This window comes from Motacilla alba, chromosome 2, assembly GCF_015832195.1.
Source record: "Motacilla alba alba isolate MOTALB_02 chromosome 2, Motacilla_alba_V1.0_pri, whole genome shotgun sequence".
NCBI lineage: Eukaryota > Metazoa > Chordata > Aves > Passeriformes > Motacillidae > Motacilla > Motacilla alba.
Window position 1 is genome coordinate 78086237 of NC_052017.1, and position 19161 is coordinate 78105397.

The window sequence follows — 19161 nt, forward strand, 5'->3', positions numbered from 1 at the left end:
TAAGGTCACTTCATGTCTAGTTAATATGACTTTTAATTTGTTTCCCTCATCCATTCTTCAAACTGCTTAAGCTGTAGGCTTAATATTTCATCTTGTAAGTACAACAGGAGATGCAGAAGAGATGAGCTCTCTTGGGCTGGTATCTTGCCTATCCACGCAATTTTTAGTGCTTTTTAAACAAGCTTTTAAGGAGCAGATTTCAGGCACAGGTCTCTCCTGCCTGGAAACAAAACATGCTGCTGATCTCTTTCAGTCACATGTGTGAGCAAAACGTTGAAGAGGTTGACAGGTTGCCTGGAGCTGATAGCTCAGTGTTACTGGGAGGTAGTAATGATCATCTAACAGTATCTGCTGGGTTGGTTTGGCAGGCCTTCAAGGTATGCTTGGTAGGGCTGTTTGTCAGTCCTTGGTGGCATTGTTGGTGTACTCCTTCTGTATCTATTCCTTTGCTACTTAGCTCACAGTACAAAACTCTCAGCATGCAGGAGTCAGCATCCTCATTAAACTACCAGGTAGTACTCTCTACTGCTCCGAGTTATCATCCACTTCTGTTGAATAATTAATCTGTGAGGAAAAGGTTAGTAAGAGCAACTGAGCTCTTACCAAACTGAGACCAACTCCCTGAATGTACTCTGAAACAAAGAAAATACACAAGCAGACACAAAGTCAACATTAAAAGAGGCAGCCAAAGGATTTTCCAGTTTTTGAGAGCCCACAAAAATGGAATATCGGCTCAAGCATCAGTCACAGCAATAATGCCATTTAACTTGGAAGACTTTTAACATCATCCTCTCCAAGAACTCCACACGATTCTCTGCACCTTCTGGCTCATTCTACAGAGCTGAAACCTCTGGACTGTAGCAACGAGGAACAGGAGGAAGAAGCAGAGAGTGCACTGCATTGAACAGGTAAAATCCCAAAAAGCTGAGAGTTGTAAGGGGTGGGAGGGAGGAAGTAATTGTGACAGCCTATGGAGGCATGTGTTGGTTGACAGGCATTGGATTGGATCACCACCAGCAGGGTGTCATTCCATCACAGAAAAATGGGAAATGTGAGTATAATGGCAATATCCTGAATTGCTGTGAAATCTCAGAGTGGCCTTGAAGGGAGCATTCATTGTCAGGCTGTTAGTATCTCAAGGGCAACATCTGCTGCAGTTCATCATATAGAATGGAATAGAATAGAATAGAATAGAATAGAATAGAATAGAATAGAATAGCACTATTTCAGTTCCTGCCTGAGTAGGTTCAACATCCATCTGGTAAACACAAATGCCCCCAGCTCTTGCCCTTTTACTGGCTGCCAGCTACATTCACCAGCTCTATGTGCCTCCCAAGCACTACAGTTTGTTTTGACCAGCATATCTCTTATTCCACCACTGGTATGCAAGCCCTGTGCTATTTAGCTTTGCTCCATGTTACAGTCATAAAAAATGCTTACAGTTATGGCTCACTAGCCAGGACAACTGTGTGCCAGGGATTAGATATTGCTAATTTTATAAGCTGAATCCACGCATTCCATTTAATATAACTCACTGATTTCGATTGGTCACTTCTTAAACATGTTTACATTTGAAGCTGTTTTATTGAGTCAGTGTTATAAATTTTGGCCCATTTGTACATTTGGCTCTCATATTTTTTTGCTTGGAATGTTTTTTCATCCCCCAGAGCTGCTCTTCTAGTTACTCACTTGCTTTTCTGCCAGTGCTGGTCAAAGATTTTGCCTTTGCCAGCTGGAGAAAAAGTTATTTTCTAGTCATACAGTATTTTATTTTAAGCTAGGATAGATTTTAAGAAAGTTTTAAGTGTAACTATCAGATTTCCAGGTGAAAGACATAACTGGATTTTCCGTGTGGGACGTCCTATTGAAAGGAGGTGTTTGGAGCAATGGTTGGAAAACCTGTCAGCTAAGTTTCTTGCCTTTGCTTGGAAGTAGAGCCCTGCTGAGTTCAGAACCTCTGAAATGCACTCTGCAGACACTGGGAAAAAAAGGAGGCTGTGCTTACCATGCTTTAAAATCCTGAATTAAAGGGCTGCATACAATCTTTCAGCTTTTTATGGTGACAGACTGCAAAATATTTTTTGGTATTTTAACTTGTCTATGCCTGAAAATATGCAAAGGCCACAGCAGCGACTGGCAGAGCGCCTGAGGGAATGGAGTTAGTCAGATTCTAGCACCAATTGCCTGGGTGATGTTGCCAAATTTTATGTTCCAAGTTTCCTTTGAACCTGTTTCAAGTCCTGATTATTTTGCTCTGACCCACAGATAAACAGCCTGCCTAGCAGGAAGAAGAGAAGGAGTCCAGTGACAGGCAGCCTCCTAGGACCTGCAAGTGCTCCCCAGCAGCTGCAAGCCTATCACAGGCTGTCTACAAGAGACACAAATACAGGTCACTGGTGCTTGGTGGATGAAAAAGAGAAACAAATAACACTTAGGGGACTGAATTTTTTTCCACATGCCATAAATATAGGGCTAAGGAAGATGACATGTCTATCTGCTGTAGACTGTCAAAGCCCAGGAAGAAACAGAAAACAAAAAGGCGAATGAAATAAGGAGTACCAAAAGGAAGAAAACAAGTGGTGGCAGAAACACAGTGACCACAATGAATCACCACATTTCCAACTGTGATAGAGACTATTTGCAGTCCACACACAAAGCTCCTCACAAGCAGTGGCCTCTACTCATGGAAAATAGCAAACCAGACCATTTCACCCACCTGACTCATGCTTCATTGCTTCAGCAGCAGCTTCCCACTGCTGCTTCCCCACTGGGGCTCATGCAGTCCTCTGTGCCAGTGACTGCCTGAGCTAAACCACTTGAACTCACAGCTGCAAGCTCTGGGTCCCTCAATCATTACCCAGCCACATCCTTATGAAGGTCTGCAAAATCCTCAGCAGCAGCTCCTGTCACTCCCCTGTACAGGCAGCAGTAACAACTGAGAACAAAATTGGCCAAAGGGATTCAAAGCCATGTTCTCATCCTACTTCCAACGCTGCTGTAAACCTTGTCAGTACAGTATTCCTGGACTGGCTGTTTCAGGTGTGATCTGGAATATAGCATTCTGCCTTCCTTCCCCTGGGCTACTTTGAGGGCATCTACTGCCACCGGTTAGTCCCCTGGTGGGGAGGTCACTATGGAGCCAGGGTCTAAAGTGTCCTGTTGTTTCAGAGACTGGCTTTTTGGTGGCTGTAAGAGGAGGGATTCAAGAAGCTAAGTCTTTCTCTGCATATTTTTGACATCTTACTAAACTGCCAGCTTGACAGAGGAGAAAAGGAATTTATATAACATTATGCTAACATAATGCGTTTCTTAGTGTTGCTGGTAAGCCCTCCATACTAAGTGAGCCTTTTAAAATCAGTGTCATGAAGAATTTGCACATTTTCTTTGTCAATAAAACAGCATTGTTCAACTTTTCACTAGTTTACTGAGAAATAGTATACTGAGAAAGTTTATTTGCTTTTGAATAATTCTCAGTAGTTCCAGAAATGACAGGGCAGCAGTTACTTTGAGGAAATACCCTCTTTGCTTTTTACTAGCCCTGTTTAAAAACTACATGATGGATCCTTGTCATCACCAGGAGAAAAAAGCTGGAACTTTAGTAACCAGTAAACTTAAGTGTAGGTTAACTTTTGCAGTAATCTATGGCAGACTGGATGGCCAAGACATGTGAGTGATTTCTTTTGTGCCCATTTTTTGCTGTCAGGCTGCTGGGCGTGGGCCATAGTTTGCACAGGGGAACACTTCAGCAGTTCCTGGCAATTTTACTGATACTTTAGAACTTCCCACATGTATGATCACTGCATGTACTGCATGTACATTAAAAATCTCCATAGGAATTACACCTTACATAGGTGTAATCCCACCAATTCCGGTGTAACACTACTGGAATTTTCCAGAGACTAGGAATTACAGTGGGTTGTAACAAGCTGAGGTATTTTATTTTTAGTCAGTCTTGTTCCGACAAGATCACTGTACTGGGGTATACTAAACATTTTGCCCTGGAAAAAAAGGGACAGCACAGGAACACAAATCAGAATATATCTGGGCTTGCTGCTTTCTCCATCCCCCTCCTCTCTAAATAAAAATAAAATGTTATTAATTAAAAATTTGTCCTACTTCAGCATGGTCACTGCTAAAGCAGTCACATGCACCCCTGGCTGCCCCTACCCTTTTCCCACAACAGGGGCAGTTTCTTTTCAACAAGGTGCTCAGGACAAAGGAAGAAAGCCTATGACCAAAGCACTTTTGGATAGCAGTGATTGTGTCTCATTTTAAACAGGATAATTTTGAGACTTACAAAATGTTGGCTTATATAAAGATATTTCAGATACCAAAAGTCATTCATAGATTAGGGAAAATCAACTAATGCCATTTTGGAGCTAGACCTGAGCACAGAAAAATATTGCAGTAATCAGTCTTCACTGAGATGCTCCTAAGCTGTTTTGGTTTTCTTTAATTTATGTATTGCTATAATAAGCAAAGAAGAAAAATCTCAACACCTTAAACACTCATCTGAGCTTTCACATGGGGAAAACAGAGGCTTTCTCTTCTGTTTTAAATTCAGGCTAATCAAAGACATAAAGAAATCTGTATACACTGTGGCATCTCCAAATGAAGATTTGCTATTGTTTTTTAACATTGGTATTTTCCTATGTGCCCAAATCACTTAGTTGAACGAATTAGCTCAGTGCATTAGGCATGGTGCTAATAACACCAAGGTTGTGGGATTGGTCGCTGTACAGGCCATTCACTTAAGAGTTGGACTTTTTGGTCCTTGTGTGTCTGTTTCAACTCAGAACATTCTGTGGTTGAGAAACTGATGAACATCAGTTTTGGCCATGTGAACCATCTTTCTGACAAGCAGCAGAATAGAATTGTTACTTCTCAAGTCTCCAAGTTCATTTTTAAAACTGGCAGCAAAGTATGTAAATGGAATGTGCCAAGAAAGAACACACTTTAACCCAAAATCATGTTTTGGATTTTTTTCTTCCGGTAAACCTATTTTTGACATATGTTGCTCCATGTCTGGAAGTAAATGGTGTCACTTCCTCTGAGAATGTTTTCTTTGTGATTTAAGTATGACATGCTGAGTAGCAGTCAGCTCTAAAATAACTACAGTTCGGGTATTTGTCTGAGGTTGCTGGCATCATTAAGAGCGTGTTGTTTTAAGGGTGTCTGAAGTTTGTGTGGTAGTAATTGGCTTGCTAGAGAAATCAGTGTAAGGGCACGGAGATCCAATTAGGTGTACAGTTTTCAGTGTCATTTCTTGACCTTCTGGGTCTTAAAACTCAACTGGAAAAAACAAAAGCAAGAATTCATGCTTAGCTTCTGTAGCAAATCTGATCCTTAGACATAGCAAAACAAATTATGTATTAGAGAAGAGCAAACAGGCAGCTTGTCTTGGACTTTTTTGTTTTAGTTGAAATGATGCAAGAAGTGGGAAGTGCCATCTGCTTTAGATTCATGTAATACTCTCTGGCTCTGTTGTCTGTGTTATTAATTTTGTACCATTCTTCATAATAAGTTTGTAAGGTTGGCCAAGGTTAAGTTCTAATTGCATCAGCAATTGCTTGATTCACAGCTCAGTGACACATGCCTGTATGTTTGTCAGTGAATCTCAGCTTGCTAAATCCTTCTTTGTCAGGACAGAAACATTTATGGACTTCAGTGAAGGTGACTGTGTGCTTTCACTGACATATGAAATAGTTGACTATTTTGAAAATAATGTTTTAAGTTTAACCATTACAAATTTAAAACCAAAATCACATTAAAAAGTGCATTTTTCTGATGGGGAGAGAAAAAAAAATCTTTCAAGCTTAGAGTGCTGATATCCCTAGAAACCTTAACAATGTGGTGCTATGAGTTGTAATGGTATAAGTGCCTTGAGAGTGCCCTGCCAATAATCTATGACTCTTTTCTTAAAAGTGAAAGTAGTTCAGCCTCTGACCCTGTGATTTTTTTCTGTAATAGTACATTTTAGGTTAAAAAAAAACCAATGAAAAAAACCCACAATGGCCTTTAGAGACAAAAAGGTTACTTATTACTCACATTCTAAACACTTTAAAAGTCTCATTTAAGACAGATAAAGGATAGGGAGAGCAGAGAAGGGTGACTTCTCCAACGTGCTGTGCTTCTGGCACTGCTCTGCTGGAGGTGGCCCCTCCACAGAAGCAGGTTCCTCAGCATGTGGACTACGATTCTCAGTCCCTTTGTGGAGGATAAGGTGGTGTGTTACCTGCATTGGTTTTTTTGTGCAGACGTGTAAAGCACAATCAATGGAGCGGAAGAGAAAGTTCGGTTCACCTTCCCGCACGGCTTGCCTCACAGACCTTCCAGATTTCTTCCCTTCATTGAAATAAGTTGATTCAGGAACATCCATGTACTTTCCTGCCATAAAAGCAGCTTTCCACAAGGACTTACCACACAAAAAAACGTTTGTAGATGAGAGTTTTCAAAACACCAAGTGAAGATTGGCATATGGCTATTCATGCAAAAATATAAAAGGCTGAGCTTGATGTTTGATTGAGCTGCAACAAGCACCTGAACACTTAAGGGACTAAACTGCCTTTTTCAAACTGAAGAAAAGTTGGAGTCCTGGTTTAAAATTCTTTCCCAACCCTCTTCAAAAGAAAACAAGGCTGGGAGTGCCTCAGGAAGATGGCTAAGCAACTTGGGATTTACTGAGTGAATTTGGAGACTGAGAGTCTAATAGTTACGGTTCAGGTGAAAGATATGTAGATAGGGACCAGCATAGGGAAAGGAGGAGTTTTAAACATTTTTAGCATCTTTTGGGTAGTCCTGGTTATCTGCAATGAGGCTTGTGCTTGTTCACAGTGCTGTCATACCACCTTTTTTATTTTACTATCTTGTTTACACTAGCTTATTTGGACTCAAATAGTCTTTTCAGTTCTGTTAATCATTTAACTGCTGTATCTCTAAGCCATCACAAAACAATGACAACCTTAACTCCTCTTTAATTGCTTCCAAATATTGTTTACAAGTTATGAAAGGCAGTTTTAGGCTAAGAGGATTGAATTTGATGACTAAAGTTAGCATTTGTCAATCCAGTTATGAGACCTGCATGCATGAGAAGGATTTCTTTCCTGAAATGCCCTATATGAAGATTTGTACAAAGATAATAGGGTTGTTGTAGATGGAAAATTAGATAGATGTTCACGTTTGAAATAGTTAACTTAGAAAATACACAACTAGGAGAGAACCTGAAATAAGGTTCCTCAGACACAAATAATTCTGCCATTACTTGCCTTGGAAGATGTCGGCCTTACAGCCTAATAATTCTTTTAACAACATTTGCAAGTGTATAGAGGAAATCAAGTAATGATGTGCAGGTCTAGAACAGAGTTTATAAAAGGTTAAAACTGATTTGTATTATTTACCTCTCCATAATATATTTGTCTCCATAGTTCAGACTCGTCACAGCCTTTGTTATTCCTGGTTATTGGGAGGACTCTGGGGTTTTTAAAAGAGCTGGATAACACGGGTACAAACAGAGCTGTAAGCAGTTCTACAGAGAGCTGTGTAGGGACTTCCCATGTCTGTGCAGCCTTCAACCCAACATTTTGAGAAGAGAGGCCTAGAAAGAGAGAGTTTTCCAACACTAAAAGTTGTCTTGGGTTGAAACTGGATGATGAAGAACACACTGGAATCAGAAGTGGAAACCCCCTGATTTCCAGAGGTGCCCTATTCTGACTTGTGGCTCTGGAGGTGCTGGCTCTAGATAAGGAAGAAAGCTAAGGCAGGTCAAGGCTGCCCAGGGACTGCACAGCAAAGCACAGTGTCCTGACAGGTCCTGGCAGAGGTGGTCATTAGGCAGAGTAAGGGAGAGACATAATGAGTGTGATTTGTTGCATGCCATCACAAATCACAGTATCCTTTTACAGCTTTGGGCAGGTTTACAGGTAATGTCATGAGAATGCAGTGATAATAGATGGTTTCAGCATTTATAAGGCACTATATGCCATGAAGTAAACAATGCCTGGTGAAAAAGTTTTTCTAACAAAGAGCCTTGATTTAATGAAGGAACAGTAGATTTTCTGGAGTACCAGCATGTTCATTTAGCAAACAGATGTGGCACTTACTATACTCATCTCCCAATCCAGCCATTTGTTATCACACCTCTGCCAAAGGTTACTTTAAAAAGAACCATGAGAGCACTTCTTAGTCATAAACAGCAGCTGGTGAGGCTGCTATATCTGAAGCCCTTGCAGCTGCTTGCTAAGTGGATGTGTGTCTGAGCTCCAAGGCATTACAGTCTTTCAGGTACTTCTGAATATGTCACCCAAGAGTACATATGCAACCTTTGTTTTTCATTCTTATCTTGTTTCTCTACAGCATATAGTGATTTGGGGTATTACATTATTAATAAGCTGCACCATGTGGATGAATCAGTGGGAAGTAAAACTCGGAGGGCCTTCCTTTATCTTGCTGCCTTCCCTTTTATGGATGCCATGGTGAGTGCCTGATTCAGAACTGAAATTTAATGTTAATGTTATGTTTTTGTGACCTTAGTTCACAAACTTTGTTACCTAATGGGGAACTGAATTATGCAGAAGTAAGGTGTGTCCTTTGCAAGCAGTAATTCTGTATATACCTAGACTCATCTCGTGCTACATGAAGGAAACATCTGAGTGGACTTTAAGTATCCAGAGAAAATGACAAATGTCAAAAACTTCAGCTGCCTTGTCAGATTTACAGTATGTGCCTGTTGGAAAGCACTGGTCATCTTGTGATGAGCTGCACTGGTTGTCTGTATGTGACCTCATTCTGATTTGTGCTGAAAGATTTGGATTTGCCATGCATTCCCAGACCTGCAGAGCTCACAAGGAATAAAATCAATAATTTCTCAAAGCAAATTTGTCAAAAACATGTTTCTTACCATCAGTTTTTGCAAGCACAGCTAACTCCAGTACATCTCAAATGCTTGGGCAAGAGATCCACACATGGGGAGAGCTGCTGCTTCCCAGATCACCAGGCTCATTGGTGGCCTGCACAACATGAAAATGTGGCAGCTCTCTTTAATGCCTCTACCTCTGTGTAAAACTGGTAAAGGAGAACCTTCTCATGCTAATGCCTCCACCACCTTCTCACCACTTTGTCTACTTGAAACAGTTGCTGACAATAAAAAGAAGTTGGATCATTAAAAAGAAGTTGGATTTCTTTTCCAGACAGAACTCACTGTAACTCAGTGGGCCTATGGATATTACATTTCAGAGGTGCATCCAGTGGGTGAATGATTATTTATTAGATTTACTATGATAATTCATCCTGTGCAGCATCTGATTTGTGAAGGGCTGCTTTCTTACTAGATGTGCTCAGAAATGTCTATACAGTGTATAAATTTATCCCTATTCTCCTTGCCAGCCTGGCAATGATGAACTCAATGCAACAGTGCTTTCTTGGCATTAATGGCTTAATGTTTGCCCAGGTTCACACCAGCTACTGCTGCGGGTTGCTTGTATACAATGTAGCAACCAGAAAACAGCATTCTTGGACCTGAAATCATTTACAATATCATAATTGCTTCCCATACTTTTCTCTGTCTTTTTTTCAGGCATGGACCCATGCTGGGATTCTGCTGAAACACAAGTACAGTTTCCTAGTGGGATGTGCCTCCATCTCAGATGTCATAGCTCAGGTAAAGGTTCCTCATGGAAGTCACTATTCCCATTGTATTATGGAGCAGATGCTTTCCTTAACAGGAACTCTAGTACAGGAGTCTCTCTGTGCCTTCTCTCTCTTCCATAAGCAAGACACCAGAGGAAGTAATCTTGTGTGCTGCCCTCTGACTGTTCATCATGTGAAGGCTATTTGCTGGCAGTTGTGGTTTAGGACAGTCTCACTTCACTGGATCAAGTCAGTTCCCAGGGCTGTTTGGCTTAGGGTCATGTCCTGGAGCACTTCCACAGCCCTGTTTCATAATGGCTGAGAAACAAGTTCTGTATGTACACATGTACATTTGGGGAAAAGAAAGGTCAGGCAAAGAGACCACGGGCTGCTACCAATCCTGAGGCTAGAAAATGCTTTGAAATAGGTCTTACTCTCTCTGTACATTCTCCCCAGCACTTCGCACAGTTCCAGTGAAATCCTGAGCTGGAGGTGAAGGCATGATTCTCCAGCTGACCTGTCAGTTTTGCACGTGGTGTCTAATCCAAGGAAATGCAGTGTAAGCTGCCTTCTGAGTACTTGTTCCTGTTCCAAAAGGTGAAGGCTCAGAAGTGCTCCAAAAGGGGTCTGTGGTGATAACCCCTGGGTGATTCAGAGTAGACAAAATGGTTTTTGAACTTTCAAAAGGGAGGTGTTAACTATCCTGTTGCTTTGTATTAGGCACACTGAAAAAACAACATTCATACACACTGTGTTGCAGCATTTAAGAACCAATATAGAGCCCTCATTTGAAAACATATAAAAATATTAGGAAATTAAGAGTCCCAGCAACTGTAAACAGTTGCTGTACTGCCCCATTGCCAGCTATATGGTGTAATAACAGGATAAGAAAGGGAATACAACAGTACGACATCGAAGGAAATATGAAGTCAATGGCACTCAGTTCAATTTTCCATAGCATTTTCCTTCCACTAAACATAAGGAAACCATAAACCAGGTTGAACCATTCAGTCAGTTGCTGCTCTCTATTTGTCAGGTCTGCCCCACTACAGTACTGCACTAAATCCCCAGAGATAATACCAATTACTGCAAATGACCTCAACCCTCAGGGTCTCCTCTTGTTCCGATGTGACCTACAAAGTTTCCTGACCCTGGGTGTCAGGTCATGCGCAGCTAAATACAGAAACAAATTCTTATTTTGGCCGTGCCCTTTCCACAGCGGTTGGTGAGTGGGGTGCCAGGGTTGTGAAGAATAAGACACCTGTCATCTTCTCTCAACAGAATACTACACAGAGCAAGAGCAAATCCAAGAACACAAAAAGTTGTGGCTGTCATAGCCCAGAGCTACATATGCTCCCTACACAGGGAGTAGGGGCACAGGCAGTAGCCACTTCTTCTTGAGTAGCTTGATGTGCACACTCTTTGTGACTCAACTTTGCTTCTATTTACTGAAAAGCAATGTTTTTGTAGGTTTGAAAACCCTCAAAAGCACTGTGGCCTGCCTCGGGAACATTTGCGGAGTGTGGCTTTTCTTAACTACTTCTACAACTTTGCAATGAAGGAGAGAACATGCTCCTGAGCAATGTGTATTTTATTTCTTGCAACTCACTTGAATGCCAGCATATCCTGGCAGGATTGTCTTGGTTCTGCTCTTCACAGCACCAAACACAGTTGGCTTTCCAGTTGTGCTCCCTATCCAGAGTCATTTGGAATTTAACAGGCATTTCATCCACTCTGCACTTAACAAAGAGAATAATATCATATTCATCAGTTCCTTTAAATTTTATGGATGGAGCATTTAGTCTTAAGAGGCTGAATTATGAACTGTTCATTAGCCTGAAAGTTTCCATTTAATTTACATTAATGTGGCACTCAGCTGAAAAGCAAATAATGAAATAGTGAAATTTCACTTGAAAAAGTTGAAAATTAGGTTGACATAAGACTTCCTGCTCCTAAATGTTGAAGTGAATATTTTAAAAATCTGGCTTTTTAATTGTCACTACCCTCACCCCTGCCCAAAAAAAAAAAAAACCAAACCAAAAACCAACAGTAGGGCTTAAAAGCTGACCCTAGAAGCATGTCTCCAGCCTCAGTGTGTATCAGAACAGCACATTCTCCTGGGAAGGGTGACTCTCAGCCACATGCTTGCTGCCAGACCCTGCCAGACTTTCATGCCAGCCTTCTCCTATTTATGGGTTCTAGTCTGACACCTGCCCAAATTTCAAGTCCTGTGTTATAGAGTGTGAAGTTAATTCCTGTTCTTCTCATGTACTTGACCAAATACTGGGGGCTCCTCACTAAAGTTTCTATAGACACTGTAGCCATGCAAGTTGTTGCTTAGTAGGAATCAGCCACGAATCAGCCAGGATGTATGTCAGCCCTGGAGAAGCACACAGACAAATTGTTAATCATCTGTTTGTTTTCTCTACAGGTTGTTTTTGTAGCCATTTTGCTTCACAGTCACTTGGAGTGCAGGGAGCCTCTCTTGATCCCAATCTTGTCCTTATACATGGGAGCACTTGTCCGGTGTACCACGCTCTGCCTCGGATACTACAGGAACATACATGATGTTATTCCTGACAGAAGTGGACCTGAAATGGGGGTATGTCTTCATGCTTGTGGTTTTTTGAATTTAGTAATTTTACGTGGGTTTTTTTTTGTGTTGTAATACTGCATTAAACCACTGTGCATGAAGGGCCTTCTCTCTGTCCTGCTGGAAAAAACATTCTCAGTTAAAGAGTCATGGTGGAAATTATTCCAGCAACAGCATATGTGACACAATGCCTTCCATGGTTTGGATGTGTCTGCTGAGGACCTCTGTACTGAGCTGTAAGACAGCACAGCATGAACTAAGTGAACACCTTAGTTCATATGGAAGAAGATATCAAAATTTCTCTTTTTCTTCAAATGTCATACTGTTTTTCATGGAGCTTTGTCTGGTAGTCAGAAAAAATTATGCAGATAGACACCTTATGCATTATTTATTGAGATCCATGACACATCTTCTTTTGAATCAGTATTGCTACCATGAGTGAAAATATTTTAGGCTCCTCATATTAAAAATTATTGAAATGAATGTACCAAACTGACAATGGATGGGAAAAGCAGAAAACCTTTCTCCATGCTTTTGGTCCTGTGCTGCATGTTTTCTTCCAAACTCACTTCTTTTTTTTTTTACCCTGTGTTGCAGGGAGAAGCTACAATAAGGAAGATGCTGAGTTTCTGGTGGCCTTTGGCATTGATTTTGGCAACTCAGCGAATAAGTAGGCCCATTGTCAACCTCTTTGTCTCCCGGGACCTGGGTGGCAGTTCTGCAGCCACAGAGGTAAGAAAGGCAGTGCTCTCCATTATTGCAAATGATCATTTCCATGGCATTACCCCTGTGCCGCTCTCCTCAGCCAAGCTGACAAGAAAAAAATTGTCTTAAGTACATTTCTGTTCAATGCTCTTTTTATGCTTGAAAAGAAGATTGCTTGGACTCTCACCATGAGCCCTTCTGCCAGGTCTACTGGGACCTCACCCTCAAAAAGACTAGTAGAATTTTTTCACTGAACAATGCCTGCATCCCAGGTTTTAATGCTCTACACATAAGGACATATAGTCTGGAGCATTTAGATCCCAGAAATTTTAGGACAGTTGACAGTAGTCCCATATCCTACTCTTTCCTGTCATGTATATTTTATGTCTGTGCAAACTGAAGTGAAACTACTGTTAACAGTCAGTGCATCACACAGAACAATGTAGAGACATAAAAAAGCACATATAAAAAAAATCTGCCTCCTGGTTGGGATATGAAATGCACCGTTTCTCCTGAGGAATTTCAGATTACTCCAGTAAGTCTCCTACAGCTGTTGGGAGACAGATTTCTGATAGTGATGCAGAGCCTTTACCAATGCTCACCACAAGCTGACCCCTTCTCCTAAGAAGTCTGGGGGACTTCTGCTGCCAGTTTCATGCGAGGACATCTAGATGCATATAGCCATAGGATAAGCAAAGCTGTAAGATACTAAATTAAAGGAGAAGCTCAAAGAATTGCTGTTAGTTTGTCATACATGATGTGGTGTATTTCACTCACTCAGGAGGTGCCAGGGACTGCAAATAAACAGCTGTGAGAAAAGAACTTAGGAAACTTAACACTTTTACATATGTGATTCAGGGATCAGTCTATGGGTTAACAGTGACCTTTGTACAAGGGGAGCCAAAAATTAGCAAAGATCAGTTTTGCATTTCTTGATGACTTTCAGTTTTAGATACATCACATTTCATGGCTAGCCAGTTCCATTTTGTTGCTATTAGGATGACTCCAAATACGTGTCACAACTGGGATTTACTGGCAGTTTTACACTAACAGTAATGGTCACATGCCAACTTTTTCTGATTTATGAAATACTGCCTTTGCAAAAGGAGGTGCTGACAGATAACATCAGTGTCTGGAGCATCTGTGTCCACAGGAATTTACAGGTCCCCTATTCAATAACAGCAGCAGCCTTCACTGCGGGCAGGTAGTCCCTGTGAAGGACTAGGCTGTAACATGTTCGTGAGGACCACAAATCCACTTGCACTGCCCAGCTCTCTCTGCTTTTGTTTGGATTGCCAGCACAGTTGCTGGGATTGGGATGCCCCTTTGGTGGTGGCTTTTATAGGGACCTTTCCCTCAAACACAGGTGCTAGACATTTAGGAAAACTTTCATGTATGTATGTTGGAGTAACACTAACTGAGGAAAAACACTGGGAAAAAATCACTACTAAAAACATAATACTTTCATCCAAGCAGAATCTAGCATACTCAATATGGTAGTGAAATACTTTTTCCTTTAGCATGTACTATGTCTTTGCAGTCGTTTTGGATTTAACAATGAAAATATGCAAAACAGCTTTTATATTCCTTATTCAATTTAACCTAGTTAGGTTTCTTATAGCTGGAAATTTTGATGAAAATACAGTAATGGGAGGGTGTGCAATTAAAAAGGGTACTATCTTAAAATTCCAATTTGTTTTATTTGAACCAATTACTTTTTCAAGGTACATTAAACATTATTAATGCTATTATTAGCAGGGAAGGATCTATACCATTCTGTTCCTCTCTGTGGATATCATCATGTTCCACTCTCTTTTTAAACAGCACAGGGAACAAATTAGCTTGCTACCTGGTCCTGTGTTTGCACAGATCTTTTAAGCAAGCAAAGACAGCAGTTACATTTATAATGGGAAAATGGGCTCAGATAATCAATAAAATGTATTTTGAACGTTCGGGAGTGAAACAGAAACAGCGGTAGTTAAAAAAGGTCTTTCTTAACAGTACCATTGCCAGATGTAAAATGAATCAGAAAAATGTGGATTGTAACAGATCTGAACCTGCAAACAAAAGGCACCCAAAGGTACTTTGATTTCTTGAGTTAAGAGAGTCAGGCAGTTCTCAGTACAGATGCATATTTCAGCTCCAACAACTAGAAAACTTGGAGTGACAGTAGATTTACAAGTGGCCACAGGAAGAGCTCCTAAACACCCTTCCTACATGAAGGACATATATTTGGACTTTTTCTTCAGCAGTCAGAAAAATCACCAAAATATTTCTTACATTAATATGGGGGCGAGATTATGTCTCTGATAAATCTCTTGGACTGTACTTAAAAGAGAGTAAAAGGGCAGTGAATTGTTTCTTATAATAAAAATGTTCACCTGGAATTATTTTTGTCTGTTGTTCATTGATGAGCACCAAAGTGGGGAGAGGTAGATTTTTTTGGTCTCATAAGTGCCTCGTGACTCCAAGCAGTCATATTGATGTCCAAACTCAGTCAGCCACTGAGATCCACTGATTTATAGTCTGTCTTACTTGAAGCTATTATATTTATGGATAAGCAAGTAAAATGTATATAAATTGAAATTATGCGGTATGATCCAAAACTACTGTGAGCTGCGAGGCAGTCTGCTGCTCAGCTATCTGTCGGTAAAATAACTCAGGAGCAATATGGGAGGAAGGTGTTGGCCTGGTAAGGGGTGCACCACAGCTCAAGTTAACTCTTATTTCAGCATATCAGAGTGATGGTGAAATGATAAAGTTGACTTAGGTAACTTCATGGCACAAAAAAAATTTCATAAGCTTAAGATGCCAGGCCAAATGATGGCCATTTTGATGGTCTTCCTGAAACAAAAAGCTTCCAGTCCCTGGTCTGGTTTTGCATTGTGGTGGTAGTGGTGGGCAATAGAATCCTGTGTTAGTTTCACCGTTGTGTTTGAAGATTTGAAGTTCATGTTTCTGTCTCTATTCCTAGGCAGTGGCGATTTTGACAGCTACATATCCAGTGGGACACATGCCCTATGGCTGGCTGACAGAGATCAGAGCTGTATACCCTGCTTTTGACAAGGTGAGTGTCCCTCTTAGGGCTGTCATAAATACCTCTTGTGGGGTTTTGTGTGTGTGGTCCTCCTAGTTCTCTCTGTTTGTTGTTCCACTGATAGGTTTTCTTAAAATCTAGTTTAAATTATTTGGCTTTCAGTGGCTTCAAGCTGTTGTCTGATTTATAATTTTAACCTTAGCTCTGTGTTACAAGGTATTAAACTGCCTTTTGGATAGATAGGTGCTGTATTTTTAGGGATTAAAAAATGTCCTCACTATGAGGTAGTTACTTAGGTAATGAAGTGATTTCTCACCAAGTGTCATCACTGAATGAGCAAGCTCACGTCTCTGCTCCGGGTTTTGTGGTATCTCTCAAGTGGGTTTGGGTTCGTTTGCTTATGTTAATATTTAGCAAAGAGTGTTTCATAGACTGACAATAACACAGATAAAAGACATTCTTTTACTAGTACTGACTTAGCTGACCAAGGCTATGAAGATTTTTGTTGGTAAGCCATGTAATTATGTAAGAATGCAAGGACTGCTCCTGGAACTGAGCACAGAGCAAAAATTAATTTTGTTTAGTCTCTTTTTTGCTCTGATTTATGACTGGTACACACTAGTCCATATGTTATGAAAAGAACAGTCCTGTCCTGTGACTCTAGAATTCAAATGCCAGATCATCTCCTTCCCTTTATTTACAAATTAGTAACTGAACTTTCTGGTTCCAAATACTCATGAAAAATATGTTTGTTTTCTCTGGAGTGTATTTAACTGGGACAAGCCCTGTTTAATGTCATCCACCATATTTCCAAGGAGAATTTAAAACCAACACAAAGTCAAATCAATCATAACTTCCTAACCTGCCGCCTGTGTACAACTAAATTGACCTGTCAGATAAAATACCACATGTAGGTTTTCTCAGAGGCCATGCTGCTGAAAAGGAACTGCATATGCCAACCCAGTGAACTGCAAGATAAAAATAGTTTGGGTACAGAAAACTCAGGAGCTGCTAACCTCATTTGATGCAAGCCACAATCAAATGCACTATTGTCAAGTAGTAGTAACAGCAATTAAGACTCCTGAATTCAGGTCTCATTTAGCTGATGAAAGATACACTTACAACTGCAGAGGTGACGAGATTAGACTATGATTTGTCCATTGTTTATTTCAGTTAAATGGCTTCTGACGGGGCTCTTGTGGGACCCTGTGAAGAAGAAAATGCTATGATAAGGCACAGATGGGCACAGTTTATCTAACTGCTGGAAAAGTACTCATGGGAATTTTAGTTCCATGTTTGAAGAGCAATTTGTAATAAAATGTACAAAATGAGGTAGCAGAAGTATAAAGGGTATCTCATCCTGGCAACCATATGTGTAAATGCCTTCACTGCACTTTTCAGACAATAAATACCAAATCTGAAACCCACAGTGTGTTTCTGAAGATTGCTGTGAGAATTGCTTTTCCATTGGTCATGAATCACCTTGTGTCACTGTGCCTTCCAAAAGCTTTGTTTCCATAACATAAGTCTTTCTCAGAGGAGTCCAGATAGAAATTCTTTTTTTATTTCTGGAGGCTGTAAGATGTGCATTGTGATTTTCAGAAGCCAAAACAGTGTGTTGCATGCAAACTCCCATTTTCTTTTGTCAGTTATTCATGGGGCTGGCAATGCTGATGGCCATCAGCAGCCCAGTGACTGATGGGATTTGAGATGCCCCTCTTCAGGGGTTCTACTGGAGAAGTCAGATCAATGATTTCCCTTGTCTTCACAAGGGAAATCATTATCTCTCTTCACATTTGTAAGAGAGATGCAGGGTCCCACTTCAGTCTTTAATGAGACTTTGTGTCCAAAGCAGCCCCATGGCCTAGCAATTGCATTCAAGTTAAGGGTTACTTCTGACATTTTGGAAGAGAGCAGGCATATGCCAGTTCTGTGCTCTGTATGCTGTTTTATATGGTGATAATGCCATTGGTCCTAATGGACCCTGCCACCTGACTCAGTGCAACAGTTTTGAGATTTGTGAATGCTGTTTATCTGTTGACTAGATGAGAATTCTTTTTGCTCCACAGTGTTTTGTTCTGAGAACTAGTGTGGAAGAGTTATGACCAAAGAGTATGTGGTCAAGAGTTGGAGCAAAGGGCAGAGTATGGCAAGGGCAAGGACAGCAGCAGTGAGGTACAAACAAATGAGAAAGCTTTTTCTCAGCAGCCCTTTTGGATGACTTGTTTTGCGTGTGCTTTATTTCCTCTTTGCTATTTTAGGCTTGTTAGAAAGTTGAGCTGTGCAGCAAAAGGTTTATTTAAACAGTGGTGAGTGATGTAAGCTAAGCTTATCCTCATATCTGTGCAAACTAATAGCAAAGCAAAGTATTTCTTCAGAAACACAGTTAATAGTAATAGATACAAGAAAAAATGCTTACAGGGAGTTTTCATAACCTGTTCCCAAAAAGGTCAGACAGAGTGGCTTCCTGCTTGAGGGTCTGGGTTGGCTACATCTTCAAGCACCCAAACTTCCAAGCGGGTATTTAGGCAGGAACATGGGGCTATCTAGGTACAATTACTGCATTGATCAGAACAAAAGCCTTAAATTGCAAAATTCCATCAAGCACCTGAATGTGTGTGGAATAATGTACTGTTCACAGTGCTTCACTCCCCAAATGTGTCTGCAATAGTTCTGTTTCTCCTACGAGTAACTCCAGTAGAGAAGGCTGACTCTGTGACAGGTACTGCTGTTCTACCCAAGTTACATCTAGGGTGTATAAATGTACCTCTCATGTACAGGTTTTATCAGCAGGTGCACAAACTTGTGTATATCAAACAATCCCAGGGTAAATGCAATAGATGACCTAACAGCCTCTTCCTTAAGGGCTCCTAATGGTAACCTGCTTTGATATCCCATCCTCTCCTTTCACAGACCATTTAGTTTGGTTTTATGCATTCCCCAAGGGCAGTTTTAAATCTTCAGCTTCATTTGCTATATTAGACATTTGGAAAAAGGCTTTTGTTGTTTTAAATAAAACTTTGCTGCCATCTGAGTGCAGAGCCCATGTTCAAGGTGGAACATCTAATAGTCCTATTTATGTTCTGTTAATTAAACTGCATTAATGGAGCCAGCTGTTCCAGAAGCTTTGTTTATATTACCTGCTTGTCTAATTGGATCAGTAAGGATGCTTGCATTCTTGATTTGGTACCAATTTGTGGCA

At 40.7% G+C, this 19161-nt stretch overlaps 1 protein-coding gene and 1 long non-coding RNA gene across 2 annotated transcripts in view; both read left to right on the forward strand.

The window, feature by feature from the left end:
- The window catches only part of ANKH (ANKH inorganic pyrophosphate transport regulator), a 103257-nt gene that overhangs the window by 55714 nt on the left and 28382 nt on the right, over positions 1-19161 (forward strand). The window contains exons 3-7 of the mRNA XM_038130093.1: positions 8353-8471; positions 9572-9655; positions 12056-12226; positions 12815-12949; positions 15897-15989. Coding sequence (XP_037986021.1) covers positions 8353-8471; positions 9572-9655; positions 12056-12226; positions 12815-12949; positions 15897-15989 — 602 coding nt within the window. The remainder of the gene's footprint in view (positions 1-8352; positions 8472-9571; positions 9656-12055; positions 12227-12814; positions 12950-15896; positions 15990-19161) is intronic.
- Positions 6-5294, forward strand: LOC119698326. The gene is made up of 2 exons (XR_005256121.1): positions 6-908; positions 2266-5294. It is a non-coding gene; the product is annotated as an uncharacterized LOC119698326 (long non-coding RNA).